This window comes from Daucus carota, chromosome 3, assembly GCF_001625215.2.
Source record: "Daucus carota subsp. sativus chromosome 3, DH1 v3.0, whole genome shotgun sequence".
In the NCBI taxonomy this organism is placed as follows: Eukaryota; Viridiplantae; Streptophyta; class Magnoliopsida; order Apiales; family Apiaceae; genus Daucus; species Daucus carota.
In genome coordinates, this window is record NC_030383.2 from 5,632,046 (window position 1) to 5,646,723 (window position 14,678).

Sequence of the window (14,678 nt, forward strand, 5' to 3'; positions counted from 1 at the left end):
TATGGTACAGATCTACGGCTTTGAGACGTTAATGGTCGTGTCTCGATCCTGTTCGACGAATGTTTCAAGGAATAACCCATTCCTCTAATTGCGACCACACAATTACATTCGCTTAGCTGGGCATCTCCAAAGATGTACTGCTAACATCTCGTCAAATGACTTGACCCCATTCAGAGTTTTAAAACTCTTGCTATACATGCAGTAACAGTACCTTTTAAGGTTTCCAGGGGATAGACTCAGATACACAAGTATCTAGTTATATGTAGTAAAGGTACTACCGATCCATCCTTACAACTTGTTATTACCACATTGAATACACTTTGAGGGATCTCCTCTCAGGTGTATTGGGTTCCCGCTGTAGATGAACCATGATGGGTTACCAGTCCCATCCCCAACCTCGACTTAAGGACTACAGCATGCTCAAGCCCTTTAGTCAACGGGTCAGCTATATTATCCTGAGTTCCAATGAACTCTATAGCTATAACCCTATCAGAAACAAGACCCCTTATAGACTTAAGTCTAACTTGGATGTGTCTCTTTGTCTTAGCGTTATACTTTACACTTCTGATCTTGTCAATAGTTGTACGGCTATCACAATGAACAGAAATGGCAGGAAGCGGTTTGCTTACTACAGGTAACATTGACATCAGTCCATGTAACCATTCAGCCTCCGTCCCCGTGGCATCCAATGCACACAACTCAGCCTCAAAAGTAGACCGAGTAATCAAAGTCTGTCTAGAAGACTTCCAGGACACAGCTCCACCCGCTAGGGTAAACACATATCCAGTCACTCCATTGGAGCCGGATTTCTTAGCTATCCAACTTGCATCACTGTACCCCTCGAGTACCCCCGGAAATCTCCGGTAATGCAAGCCAAGAGAAATAGTTCCCTTGAGATATCTAAGAACTCTATCCAGAGCCTCCCAATGAGTCTTGTTCGGACAGCTTGTATATCTGGCTAACTTAGACACAGAATAAGAAATATCTGGTCTAGTCACGTTAGCAAGATATTGCAAACTACCAATAATCTGAGAATACCTTAACTGAGACACAGGTACACCTGAACTATTCTTGACAAGGGCCACTTTAGGATCATAGGGTGTACTTGCGATTCTACAATTTGAATAACCATACTTCTCAAGTATAGATTTCTCTATATAATGAGACTGTGACAAGGTTATTCCATCAGTTGACTGTGTTAACTTGATCCCAAGAATCATACTAGCCTCACCCATATCCTTCATCTCAAAGTGCCTTTTCAAGAAACTCTTTGTCTCGTTAATAATCGCAATATTGGTTCCAAACAACAAAATATCATCAACATATAGGCATACAATCACACATTCATTTCCTCTAACCTTATAGTAGACGCACTTATCACTTTCATTAACTAAAAACTCGAATGCTAAAACAGTTTCATCAAACTTTTTATGCCAGTCGATAGGTGCTTGTTTAAGGCCATAGATGGACTTGACTAGTTTACATACTTTCCTCTCGTTACCGGAAGCAATAAATCCTTCAGGCTGATCCATGTAAATCTCTTCTTCAAGGTCACCATGAAGAAAAGCAGTCTTTACATCCATTTGATGGACGATAAGACCATGCACAGAAGCCAATGCTATAAGCATTCGGATGGTTGTCATTCTAGCAACAGGAGAGTATGTATCAAAATAGTCTATACCTTCTCTTTGCCTAAAACCCTTAGCAACTAGCCTCGCCTTGTACTTATCTATTGAGCCATCCGGGTTCAACTTCCTCTTGAAGACCCACTTACATCCTATAGTAGAACAACCAGGAGGGAGATCGACTAACTCCCATGTTCCATTAGAAACAATAGAGTCCATCTCACTCTTTACAGCGCCTTTCCAATGCCTTGACTCCGAAGAGTCCATGGCTTGACGGAAAGTTAAAGGTTCATCCTCGACATTGTAAGTGAGAAAGTCACTTCCAAAGTCCTTGACTACCTTTGCACGCTTACTCCTTCTAGGTTCCTCTACTTCGTTAGGAGTAGAGCTACTACTAGGATTCGCCCCCACATTTGTCATCTTTTCCACATGATCGGGAATAGAACTCGATGTGAGAGTCGGATCATCCTCAGAATTACCCTGAGGTATACCAGTCTTCATAGGAAACACGTCCTCAAAGAACGTTGCATCACGAAACTCAACTATCGTATTAGCCACAATGCCGTCTATGTCAGATTTTATAACTAAAAATCTCATAGCGGTTGTGGTCTCTAGATAGCCCAAAAAGATACAATCAACAGTCTTAGGCCCTAGTTTCTTTCTCTTGTGTTCAGGTACAAGTACCTTTGCAAGGCACCCCCACACACGAAGATAATTCAAACTAGTTTTACGTTTTCTCCATAATTCATATGGTGTCTTATCCATGTGTTTCAAAGGGACCCTATTCAGAATATGGCAAGCCGTATTCAGAGCCTCTCCCCACATGTATTTAGGCAACCCTGAATTAATCAACATGCTGTTAATCATATCTTTAAAAGTTCTGTTCTTTCGCTCTGCCACCCCATTAGACTCAGGTGTGTATGGTGGAGTAACCTCATGAACTATACCATTGTTGCGCAAAATTCATTAAACAAGTTACTTGTATACTCACCACCTCTATCAGATCTCAAACGTTTAAGTACTTTGCTCGTTTGTGTTTCAGCTTCATTTTTAAACATAATGAACTTTTCTAGTGCTTCATCCTTATGTTTAAGCAAATAAACATAACAATATCTACTATAATCATCTATAAAGGTAATGAAATATCTATAATGATCCTTAGTCAAAACACCACCGAATTCACATATGTCTGTGTGAACTAAATCTAACAATTCAGAATCCCTAACAACATTATGAAAAGGTTTCTTTGTTTGTTTAGCAGTCACACATACTTGACACTTAGATTTCTTATCAATGGAATGCTTTGGAATCAACTCTAAATTCATCATATTCTTTAGAGCACCAAAATTTAAATGACCAAGTCGTGAGTGCCATAAATCAGATGATTCAACACAATTAACAGAAGGAACATTAATAAAACCACCCAAAACGGGTTCCACATTTATCAAAAATAAACCATCCGACAAGTAACCCTTGCCAACAAATGTACCAGTCTGAGTAATCACAACTTTATTACATTTAAAAGAAAGTTCAAAGCCATTTTTAACTAAATAGCTTCCACTTATAATATTTCTATGAATAGAAGGAACATGATGCACTCTAGTGAGGGTCAGAACACGCCCAGAAGCAAACTTCAGGTCCACGTTTCCAATTCCTAGCACTTGAGCAGCACTTGCATTCCCCATCCTCACTGTCACTCCATGACATTGTTGATAAGATACAAAAAGAGTAATATCAGCACAAATATGCACATTAGCTCCTGTATCAGTCAACCATTCATGAGACAGATAAGCGGAAAATAGTTCAGGGTTGTAGGCAACATACCCGTCATTGGTTTCAGAGGCAACAACCTCACCAACAACCATGTTAGCCACAGGCCCACTCGTGGTTCCAAGCACAGTATTATCCTGAGCTACCACACCAGCTTTCTTAGCTTTCTTCATGGGACAGTCCTTGCTCCAATGACCAACCTGTCCACAAGACCAACATGGCTTGTTTGCCTTTGGTTTCTTAGCCTGGTTCTTGTCCTTCTTAGGTTTATCCTTCTTAGTGACAGATTTCCTTTTCTGTCCTACAGTTACTACGTTCACCTTCGAACTACTCCCATGCTCAGCAGGCATCACATGTCCTTGTTTGGACTTGTGCTGCTCCTGCACAGAGATGTCCAACATCAGATTAGTCCAAGTGATCTCTCCTTTCTGTCTTTTCAGGGAGAGAGCAAATTCTTCCCAAGACTTTGGGAGTTTTTCAATCACGGACATAACCTGAAACTTTTCAGGCAGGTCCATTCCGGACTCCTTCAAAGCATGCACCAACATCTCAAATTCATGCACCTGTTCCGTCATGGATTTTCCATCCACCAGCTTGAAATCAAGAAACCTCGCCACACTATACTTCTCAAGACCTTGAGAATCAGTATTGTGGGTTTGGTCCAGCTTCTCCCACAAAAGCTTAGCAGTATAGGCATCCGATGAATATACATCGAATAGAGTGTTCGCTAACGCTGCCAAAATAGCAGCCCTAGCCACCCCATCCTTTTCAGCCCACAAAGCATAAACCTTTGAAGAATCAGCCTTCTCTTGATCCACAACAGGAGGATCATACTGCACCACTGGCCATAAGCCCTTAACCGTTAACCAGAGCTTCATCTTTTTCTGCCAACGAGAAAAAGAAGCCCCCCCACTGAATTTATCAGGCATGCCCGATAAATCAATAGGCTGAGGGAAACGGTACGTAGCCCAATCAATGGCAGCAGTACCACCAGAACCAGAACTAGGAGCCACAGGAGTTTCAGTTTCGTTAACCATCTTGCTAATAACTATATAACACGAATTATCGTTTCAAGATTGTTGGAAATATTAAACTATTAGCGCAACAATGAGGCAGTTATATATCAGGAATTAACAAGAACAGGCAAGGCACCAAATAACGAAACAATACACGAAGGCAAAACAGAAATATAATCAATACCTTAAATCGACAAGAAAAGACAGAAATCACTTAGCTTGCGAAGCTTTATCAAATACTGATCAAAATCAGAATAACAGCTGAGTCGCCTAGCCCTTGAAAAGCCTAGACTGTTCTTGAAACGATAATTGCCCCACTTACGCTGTGTTGGGTTGCAGCAAGTTCGCCTCCAGGATAAAACAGCTCAGATCAACTCGTTCACAGACACGCAATTGATCAACAGCGACCTGACCTCAGTTCGCCCAGAAAACCTATGCAATCTGTTCTGTATGTATTATTGTAGAGAGAAAATAGAGAAGAGTAGCAGCTAGGGTTTTTGTATTTTTGATATCCCTCTATCTCACAAAACGTTTTGATTCTGTATATAATACAAAATAAAACGTAACTGAAGATATGGCATTAATTACAATAAATATTCCGACTTAATGCATTTTATTTTAATTGAATATACTTCAGTACATTCACCACTCAGGGGCACGTACATTCAGCACTCTGGGGCACGTACATTCAGCACTCAGGGGCACGTACATTCACCGCTCAGGGGCACGTACATTCACCGCTCAGGGGCACGTACATTCAGCACCCTGGGGCACGTACATTCAGCGCTCAGGGGCACGTACATTCAGCACCCTGGGGCACGTACATTCAGCTTAAAATAAAATTATAAGTCAGGATTTATTTAATTAATTAATTCAAGCTACTAACTTCAACTCAATTTATTTATGGATTACACTAAGAAAATGTCTTAGATCCAAACATGAAAGTTTAAGTCCTCATTACAAGGAACAACCTCCAACAATTAGATTAAGGTAATTCCATCAAGAACCCATACAAAATGAGTCTTAAACTTACCATTTTCTAACAAAGTATTGTTTTTAATTATACCTATGAAAAATAAAATTTTAATAATATACATGCACGATAATTATTCTTTATTAAAATTGTTTAAGTTGTTCAATTATCATAATAAATATTACAAAAATTGATAATAAAAACATTTAAATTGAACCTCTTTTTTCCCCTTTCCAACAAGTTAATGAGCATAGCGCTCAACATTAAAAATGTGCTCGCGAGTAGAACTTTGAAAATGGATTTTGTTGTGGTCGTTACAAGTTGATTTATATGAATAATTAAAAGTTTTGACGTCACTACTCTAGTAGTATATTTCCTCGTACGTAACCTCGAACAGGAAACTTCCACACAACCAAACACCTGTGCCCACAAAATACTACTCCCTCCATCCCATTGAGATATATAGTACATTTGTATCGGGCACGGAGACTAAGTGTATAAAGTAATGTAAAGTAATAAGAAAGAGAAAGAAAAGTAGGTAAAGTGGTGGGACCCATTAATATTTAAGTGATAAATTTGGAAAAGTAGATGAAGTTAGTGGGTGAGTGGAATTTTTATATTATAAAAGTTTACTATTATAGGAAAGTTTTGAAATGTATAAAATTGAATGGGACATCTCGAAAAAAAAAAGTGTATAGAAATCAGAGGGATGGAGAGGGTATGATATTGATGCATATTTGCCTCTTTACGAATAAATTTAAAATGTAACAATAATTTTTTTAAAATATTTTAATAAATTAAGTGGGTGGCTTTTGTCCTCGTGTGTAATTTAAGTACTCAATTATTTGATTACTCATCAATTGTAGTGCTAATGAATCATAATTTATTTAATAATTATTACTTGCTACTGATTACAGTAATCTATTGGTTAATCCTCGTACGCAGTTCTTGTTCCTTTCTACCGCATTATGAATTGTTTACTGGTAAGAGAGTGTTAATCCTATTAAGGATGCACTTTTCTTTTGCTGCGATTTTAACCATCCAATCAAAAGCGGCGTGCCTAGAAAAGGCTATAAAAGTGCATTCTTTAGCTGTTTTATAATTGTTTAATTCTTAATTGGCAAACTAGAAAGCGTTTGCATGAATTAGTATTGAATCTCAAACTAGGGCCTTGTTTGTTTAGCACGATTCTCGGTTACATAAGAACTTAAGGTTACTTGGAAGCAGGTTACAACGTGCAGTTGCTGTGTAACTGATAATTACAGCGTTTGGTTGTCTATAACCATATAATTTTAACAATTTAGATAATATCAAAATAATATATTATAAATATATAAATAAATAAATAAAAATGATTTGATATGTATTATTAACATAAAATAATAAGAATTTTAACCTAATATAAAAAGAAAAGAAATACGATATTTATAAATATAAAAAATTATTTAGATGAGATGATATATTAATATAATATTAGTAATATCTAAATAAAAATAAATAAAATATAGAACAAAATTTATGTTTCATAATTTAAGAAGAAAAATAAATAAAAAAATATTAAGATGGATAAATTGTTATATAAAATAAACATATATAATAATAAATAGTAAATATTAATAAGAATGTGATATGAGTAAATCCTAAATAAAAAAAAATTATTATTAAATAAACAATTTTGATATAATATTTATTTATAATTTAATTTTTTGGATTTGACCATTATTAAATATGTAAAATTATGATATTTTAATAATAATAATAAAAAGCAAACAACTATTGTTTCAAAAAAAAAAAAGCAAACAACTATGGAACCCGAAAAACCACGCATCAGCTGTGTAACTAAGTTACACCGTTTTACAGGAAGTTGAAGTTCCATGGAAGTATAAGTTACGTTACTCACTTTTAATATCATACAACCAAACACTGTCATTCAGATGAGTTCCATCGAACCGTAGGTTACCGCGTTGAGTTACAGCGTACCAAACGAGGCCTAGATGACTCGGTGGCTTGGTTCCTAACCGATGGCTTAATCTTCCCAAAAGTTGGTTTTTCTTTCCGTTTCGGTTATCACAGCGTACAAGTAAAATTGACTTGCAAGTGCATCTGCATTCTGCAGCTATAAAAGTTCTTTGAACTAAAATATATTTATCATGTTTTAAACAACAGACTTTGTAAGATTTGTGAACGCGGCCTAACAATTTTTATTTGCGATTTCAATTCCCGTAATAATGATGACTCTCGCATGCGCACCAATCAAAATCTTCCACTTAAATGAAAAGCACTGTTAATGCTATCATGAGCACGTAGAAGGACGGATTTAAAGAGGCACGGGGACATGTGTTCCCCAAATTATTATTTTTTATACTGACCATTTAAATAAAATTATAAAATATTCGTAAAAACTTAAGCACCACAATTGCACGTCAGATTTTTTTTTTACAATTTGGATCTATATCTTATAAACAGACATATGTTTTTAATATTTTTCAAGATGAGAAAGAGTCGAACCGGATATCGGGTATCCAAAGACAACAAAAGACGAATTCACGACTTTAGTTATTCAATCACGCTCAATAAACATTAATTATATATATACTGAATTTTATTCAAAAAATCCACATCGTTCGTTATAAAAATGGATTATTTTCAATTATAAAAATCCTAGTTTAGAAGTCTAGGGGGCCATTTGAGTTAACTTAAAAGAGTGACTTCTTGTTTAAATTAAAAAAATGGAGTAAAATTGAGAAATAAATAAGTTAATAAAGTGTTTGGAAAAAGTAGAAACTGTGAGAGAAAATCTAGTATTCTCAACCTCTTAAAAGTGTTTCTACTTATTTAAACAAACAGACCAATAAAAGCAAAAATCAGAAGTTGAACATCATTTATAAACAAAAATAATTTAAATTTATAACTCTATAGATGTGTGTAAATATTTTTTTTTGATAAATATTATCAAGAATTTTTTTATAAAAGTAAGATAAGTCAGCGTTTCATCTTTATGTCGGAAAATTTGCTTAGAGCAACTCCAACCCAACACCAAAACACCATTTTAGTGTCAAATTCACTCCAACCCAACACCAAATTAGTGTAAAGTTGACACCAAATAAATTGGTTGACACCAAATTTGGTGTCAAGTATTGATTTGGTGTAACTTTTACACCAAATTTAGAGTTTTTCAAAATACCTAATATACCCTCACATATGTTAGTGGAAATAAAATTATTCCATCTATGTCCCATTAAAGTTGTTTTATGTGATATTATTTATTCTTCAATCATAATTGTTTTAAATATTCTTTCTTTACTATTTTACTCAAGTTTTTTTATTTATTTCCAAATATCAATAAATTTATATTCTTATATAGAAGATATGTTTTTAAATAGATTTGATTCATAAATAAAATACACAATGATTAAAATATAAATTAAATAAAATTAAAAAATTTGCATTAGAAACCACGATTACATGACCTGCCTATGCATCTAAAAAGAATATGCAGTACACCATCTGAAGAAACAGCAGCATGATAATAATTAGTTTTCTGGAAAATCATCCAGGGAACCTCCAAACTTTTTCAAATATTCATCTGCAGATGCGGATGCAGTAGATTCTTGCCAAACTTGTGCATTCTTTTTTCCCATATTCTGGCTCTTTCAGTTTGATAATACTGAAGTTGAAATGGGTCAGTCATTAAACTTAAATCTTTAGCCATGATCTTGTTTGTTGAACATGTTAAAATTTAAGTACAAATTCAATATTGATATAAATTACTTAAAAAGGGAGAATATTCCATTTAATGTGTAAAAGATTCTTTTTTGGTGTAGGATATGGTGTTGATGGGTTAGAATGAAATTTTGATTTGGTGTAGTTTTCACACCAAATTGGTGTATTTTTCACACCAAAATGATGTCATGGGTTGGAGATAAAGATGATTTTTTTTGTATAAAACTAAGATAAGTTTGACGCGTTTCATCTTTTCCAGATAAAGATGATTATTTAATATCTCAAATTTATTGAAGATGAAAATGTTGGATCAAATAAAAATAAAATGATGACTATGTGTGTATATATCTCATACAAAAATGTTAGTTTCTCGGACACAATTTTAATACGAAACTGACGTAATCTGACCTCGTGTCATATCGCTTTCGATTGTCGTTTAATAATTATTATTTTTCAGCATTGTCTTGTATTCGTAATATTTCAATTTCTTGATGATAAAATTTATAAATTCCGACATCTAAAAATAACAACCATTTATGTAACGAATTACATCACTGTTATCAAAAATTCATATAAAAAAACGCGATGCATGTCTGAAATTGTCGTTTTCTATCATCTCAAAAATTTCTTTTTCGATCATCATCTCATCAGCTTTTGTAATTTCTTTCCAATTTCGATGATAAAATTTACAGATTCCGACCACCAAAAATCTCAATCTTCATGTATATCATATCAAATTACTGCCCCTCAAAAATAATTATAATAATTTTCATATCTATACTATACTATTAAAGCCGAAACATTAAAAGTTTGGTCGGTCGGTCGGTACTTGGGCCAAAATACGGGCCTATCTATATAACCAATTATTCTGGGCTTATTTATATAAATAATTATTCTTTTTAATTTGGGCCAAAGTACGGGCCTATCTATATAACCAATTAATAATAATCCTTTTAAAACTGAAACATTAAAAGTTTGGTAGGTCAGTACTTGGGTCAAAATACGGGCCTATCTATATAACCAATTATTCTGGATCTATCTATATAACCAATTATTCTTTTTAATTTGAGCCATAGTACGGGCCTATCTATATAACCAGATAATCCTTTTAATTGAAATATATTACTTTTTTATATTTTTGACTAAAAAACTCAATCTTCTAAAATAACATTGAGAAACATGGTAATTACTTTTTTAACTAAAATATATTATCTTTTTATAAATTTTCCAACTAAAAAATTAATCTTTTACAATTAATACGGACATGGGCGACATATTTATACGTAAAGATATGTGCCAAAAGTCTAAAAGTCAAATAATAAAAAATAGAGAGAGTATTATTATATTGGTCGGGCGGTCGGTACTTGGGCCGAAGTACGGGCATATCTATATATATAACCAATTATTCTTTTTAACTAAAATAAATTATCTTTTATATATTTTTTAGATAAAAAAAACTCAATCTTCTAAAATAATATCGAGTAACATAGTAATTGTCTTTTTAATCAAAACGCTTTATCTTTTTTAGATTTTCTAACTAAAAAAACCGAGTTTTTACAATTAACACGGGCGCCATATATATAAAAATATAATATCATTAAATATAATTATTAATAAATAACATGTGATATTATTCAACCAAAATACATTAATAACATTATTTTTAAATACTCTAATGATCTCATATTAAAAGAAATATTACAAATCTGTCATATACTATATATTATTACACTATTAAAGCCAAAAATAAAAATACATTTGGTAGGTCAGTTAGTTGAGTTTGGTGAATCGTTTGGTATTCGACCCACGGAGCTCTTGAATTTATAACATGTTATAGTATATTTTTTATTATCAATTAAACCAAAACATTAAATTTAGGTTAGTATGATGGGGAGATATTTGGTTTCATGCGTATGTTTTATACCATATTATTAATTATTAATAACGAAATATCAAAGGTTGATTGGTTAGTTTATATCTGAGTTTATAGGCCATCTTAAATTATAACATGTAAAAAAAAATATTTTAACATTCTCATTAAAATATATATGTTCGACCTAATTTTCAATTAGCCATTTGACGGACTTAACTATGAAGAATTTATCCAACTGTTAAGTAAAAAATTTATTAAACCATGTTATTCTATCATAATTATATTTTTACAATAAAATTAGATAACTTTAAAATATATATAATAAAATAACAAATATGTTAACCGCCCGTGCATTGCACGGGTTATAAGCTAGTATAACATAAAAACCAATACGGATAGAAATTAAACACGCAGACGTGAAATTATGTGTTATTTCCAAATATAATCTCACAGCCGTTAGTCCAGTTACGTTGGAGCCTCGAAACATCCTCAAAATCACCGTCAACGTTATGACGACAAGGGTAATACCCGGTGCAGGCTCTTTCCTTATGGATCGAAACTGATGTATACATACAAATACAAATATTATTATTTTAAAACATAGTCCTCTCAAGTATCGCCTGTCCAACCTTATAAACATACATGGTCTCCTTTGATTATAAATCTATCCTCAACTCTTACAATTCACAAAACAAAACGCGTGCCCTCTTCATCTATTGCCCCAAATGTGTTAATTTATAGCTCGAGTTAATTGAAAGAGAAAGAGAGGATGAAGAGTGTTGTTAAGATTACAGAAAGTCCTAATCTTTGTGGATCTTTAGTTGTTAAAGCTTATCCTAAAAGGTATTCTTCTAAGATTCCGTCTGATTTGGTTCTTTTCTTGGGTCTTGGCTTCATTGATTGGTAGATTTTCACCCTCTTTAGTAGTGTTAATCATTGTTATTTTTAATTGTTATTGAATTGGGTTTCTTGTTGGTTTTCAAGGGTTCCCTTTTGATCAATTGTTGTTTGAATGAGCATAGATTTGATTCTGCATGTTTCTGTCTTTAGGGTGCTATTTATGCAGATTCTTAGGATGGGTTTGATATACACCTTTTCTAGTGTGTCTTCCCCAGTTTGAAGTGTATTGGGTTTTCGGGATTTTGTCAGTTTCGGTTTGGTTCTGACTAGGGTTCTAGGTATAAGTGTTGTGGTGTCTTCTTGATTATTCGGGAAATTGAAGGGGTAATATGAATTATTATGTAAGTATTTTGATGGTATTTGTGTTGAGATGAATATTTTGAAATCACAACTAGTATTAGCCCTCAGAGGAAGGGAGACCTTCTGAGATGGGGGATTCTCTTCTCACAGCTTTGTCTTTAGAAAATCATTACCCGTCAACCCTTTTGTCTATGGATTCAAGTGCCTCCTCGTCGCATGACGAATTAGACCTGGAAATGAGTCGTCATGTTGTTCTTCCCCGTCCTCCAGATATTAATTTACCCCTTTCGGCTGAACGAAGCCCCCCTCTCCAACCTTGGAATATGGAAGCTTGTGAGAGTCTTGATGTTGGACTGGGGACCCAAATTTATGAGGCAGAAACCTTTCTCGCTGCCCCTAAGGTTGGACGAAAATGCGCTAAAAGGGTAGATAGCATATGGGGTGCCTGGCTCTTCTTTAGTTTTTACTTTAAGCCTGTTTTTAATGAAAAATCCAAGGCAAAGCTTATCAGGGACAGCAATGGACTTTCTGGATTTGATAAATCGGATCTTCAGCTTGATGTTTTTATGGTTCAGCATGACATGGAAAATATGTATATGTGGGTTTTTAAAGAAAGGCCTGAAAATGCATTGGGCAAGATGCAACTTCGAAGCTACATGAATGGTCATTCACGACAAGGAGAGCGCCCCTTTCCTTTCAGTGCTGATAAAGGTTTTGTTCGTTCTCACCGCATGCAACGAAAGCACTACAGGGGCCTTTCAAACCCGCAGTGTGTTCATGGCATTGAGATTGTTTCATTACCCAGTCTTATGGGTCTTGATGATGATGAGCGCCGAAGGTGGATGGAGCTCACGGGTCGGGATTTAAACTTCTCCATCCCACCTGAAGCAAGCGATTTTGGGTCATGGAGAACACTGCCAAACACTGACTTTGAACTAGACAGGCTGCCTCCTTTAAAGAATAGCACTACAAACTCCAACTCCAAGAAGTTGCTTAATGGAGCAGGGCTTAACCTATCAACCCAGCCATCTAACCATGCTAACGGGGATGTCATGGATGTATCTCCTCCTAGCAGCAAGAGGAAAAAAGATTTTTTCCCACATGGCAATGACGATGAATGCTATTTAACGGTTAATCCTCCGGAGCATGTACCAAATATGGAGATCCATCCTAATGAACCCCACTGGATACATGAATTCACTGGTGTAATGAGCAATGCTGCTGGACCGGTGACAGCTGCGAAAACAATCTATGAGGACAAAGAAGGATACTTGATTATCATTAGCTTGCCTTTTGTAGATCTTCAAAGGGTAAAAGTTTCTTGGCGGAACACACCCACTCATGGCATAATTAAGTTGTCCTGTTTGAGCACATCATGTATGCCTTTTGTTCAAAGGCGTGACAGGACCTTCAAGCTTGCAGATCCATTTCCAGAGCACTGCCCTCCTGGAGATTTCGTAAGAGAAATCCCTCTACCGACCAGAATTCCAGAAGATGCAACTATAGAAGCATATTACGATGGACCAGGAACATCGCTTGAGATATTGGTGCCAAAACTCCGTGAAGGACCAGAGGAACATGAGGTCCGTGTTTGCCTTCGCTCTCACCCTCACCTTGGCGGTAATGATCTTATGTTAAACTAAGACTCTTTGGAGCTATATGTAATCGGTAGTTAATCATAATGTGGTGCTTTAGTATCAACTAACTCTGCGCCACACAATATAGACTATGTATGTGTCCCAGAATTATCCTATCAGCTATTAAGATATTTTGCTGTAAGCTATTAAGATATTTTGCTGTTTTTTATAATCTGGTGGAGCAAGTTCTTGTCTGCTCATTATGCGGCTCTGACATTCATGGTTTTTCTTTTATACAAATGGTTTATATGATGAGCATGCTTAATTGTGAAAGTTATGACAAAGATCTCCCTTCTGATAAGATAGACGAAGTTACAAACGTCAAACCTCTCTTTGAAGCATTATGTATAACAGTAGTGAACAACTCTTGGGGACATTGTCCATGAGTCTTGTTCATTAGGGAAGCTGCTACATCCTAGGATGATCTGTTTAGATGAGAAATTGATAATATCACAATTTTTGCATCAAATCGACCACAAAGCTCATTTCTATGTTACTCAAATCGACCACAGAGCTCTACAAACATTTTGCATTCTGCTTTCTGCATTTAAAAATATTATCATCTTATATTTCAGTCTTTGCCACTAACAAAATTTTATGTCTCTGAAAGTCGACTTCATGGCACAAAGCTTTGGATGAAGAGTTCAACTCCGTTGAGCAAAACGTGTTCTTTTAGCAACTGGAAATGATTGTCACCCAGTAATTTTTAATTATTTCTAATAGTTCTCAACAGTAAAATATAGCAGAAGTGGAACTATGGAAGACTGCAAGAAAAAGTCATATATTATTTGTTATTGAGGTCCCCTGGGGTAGTTTTGTGTTCTCTGAATTCTAATATTTCAAGTTCTTTGCATCTTAAAT

General features: G+C 34.9%; 1 protein-coding gene across 1 annotated transcript; it reads left to right on the forward strand.

Moving 5' to 3' along the window:
• The first annotated feature begins 11,557 nt into the window (after positions 1 to 11,557).
• LOC108214863 (uncharacterized) lies at positions 11,558 to 13,989 on the forward strand. The gene has a single exon (XM_017387091.2). It carries the CDS (start codon positions 12,309 to 12,311, stop codon positions 13,821 to 13,823), a length of 1,515 nt encoding a protein of 504 aa, XP_017242580.1. The 5' UTR covers positions 11,558 to 12,308; the 3' UTR covers positions 13,824 to 13,989.
• The last annotated feature ends 689 nt before the right edge of the window (positions 13,990 to 14,678 follow it).

Bases quoted from the DNA above. Each gene is read 5' to 3' on its own strand.
- LOC108214863 (XM_017387091.2), top strand. From the start codon at position 12,309: ATGGGGGATTCTCTTCTCACAGCTTTGTCTTTAGAAAATCATTACCCG.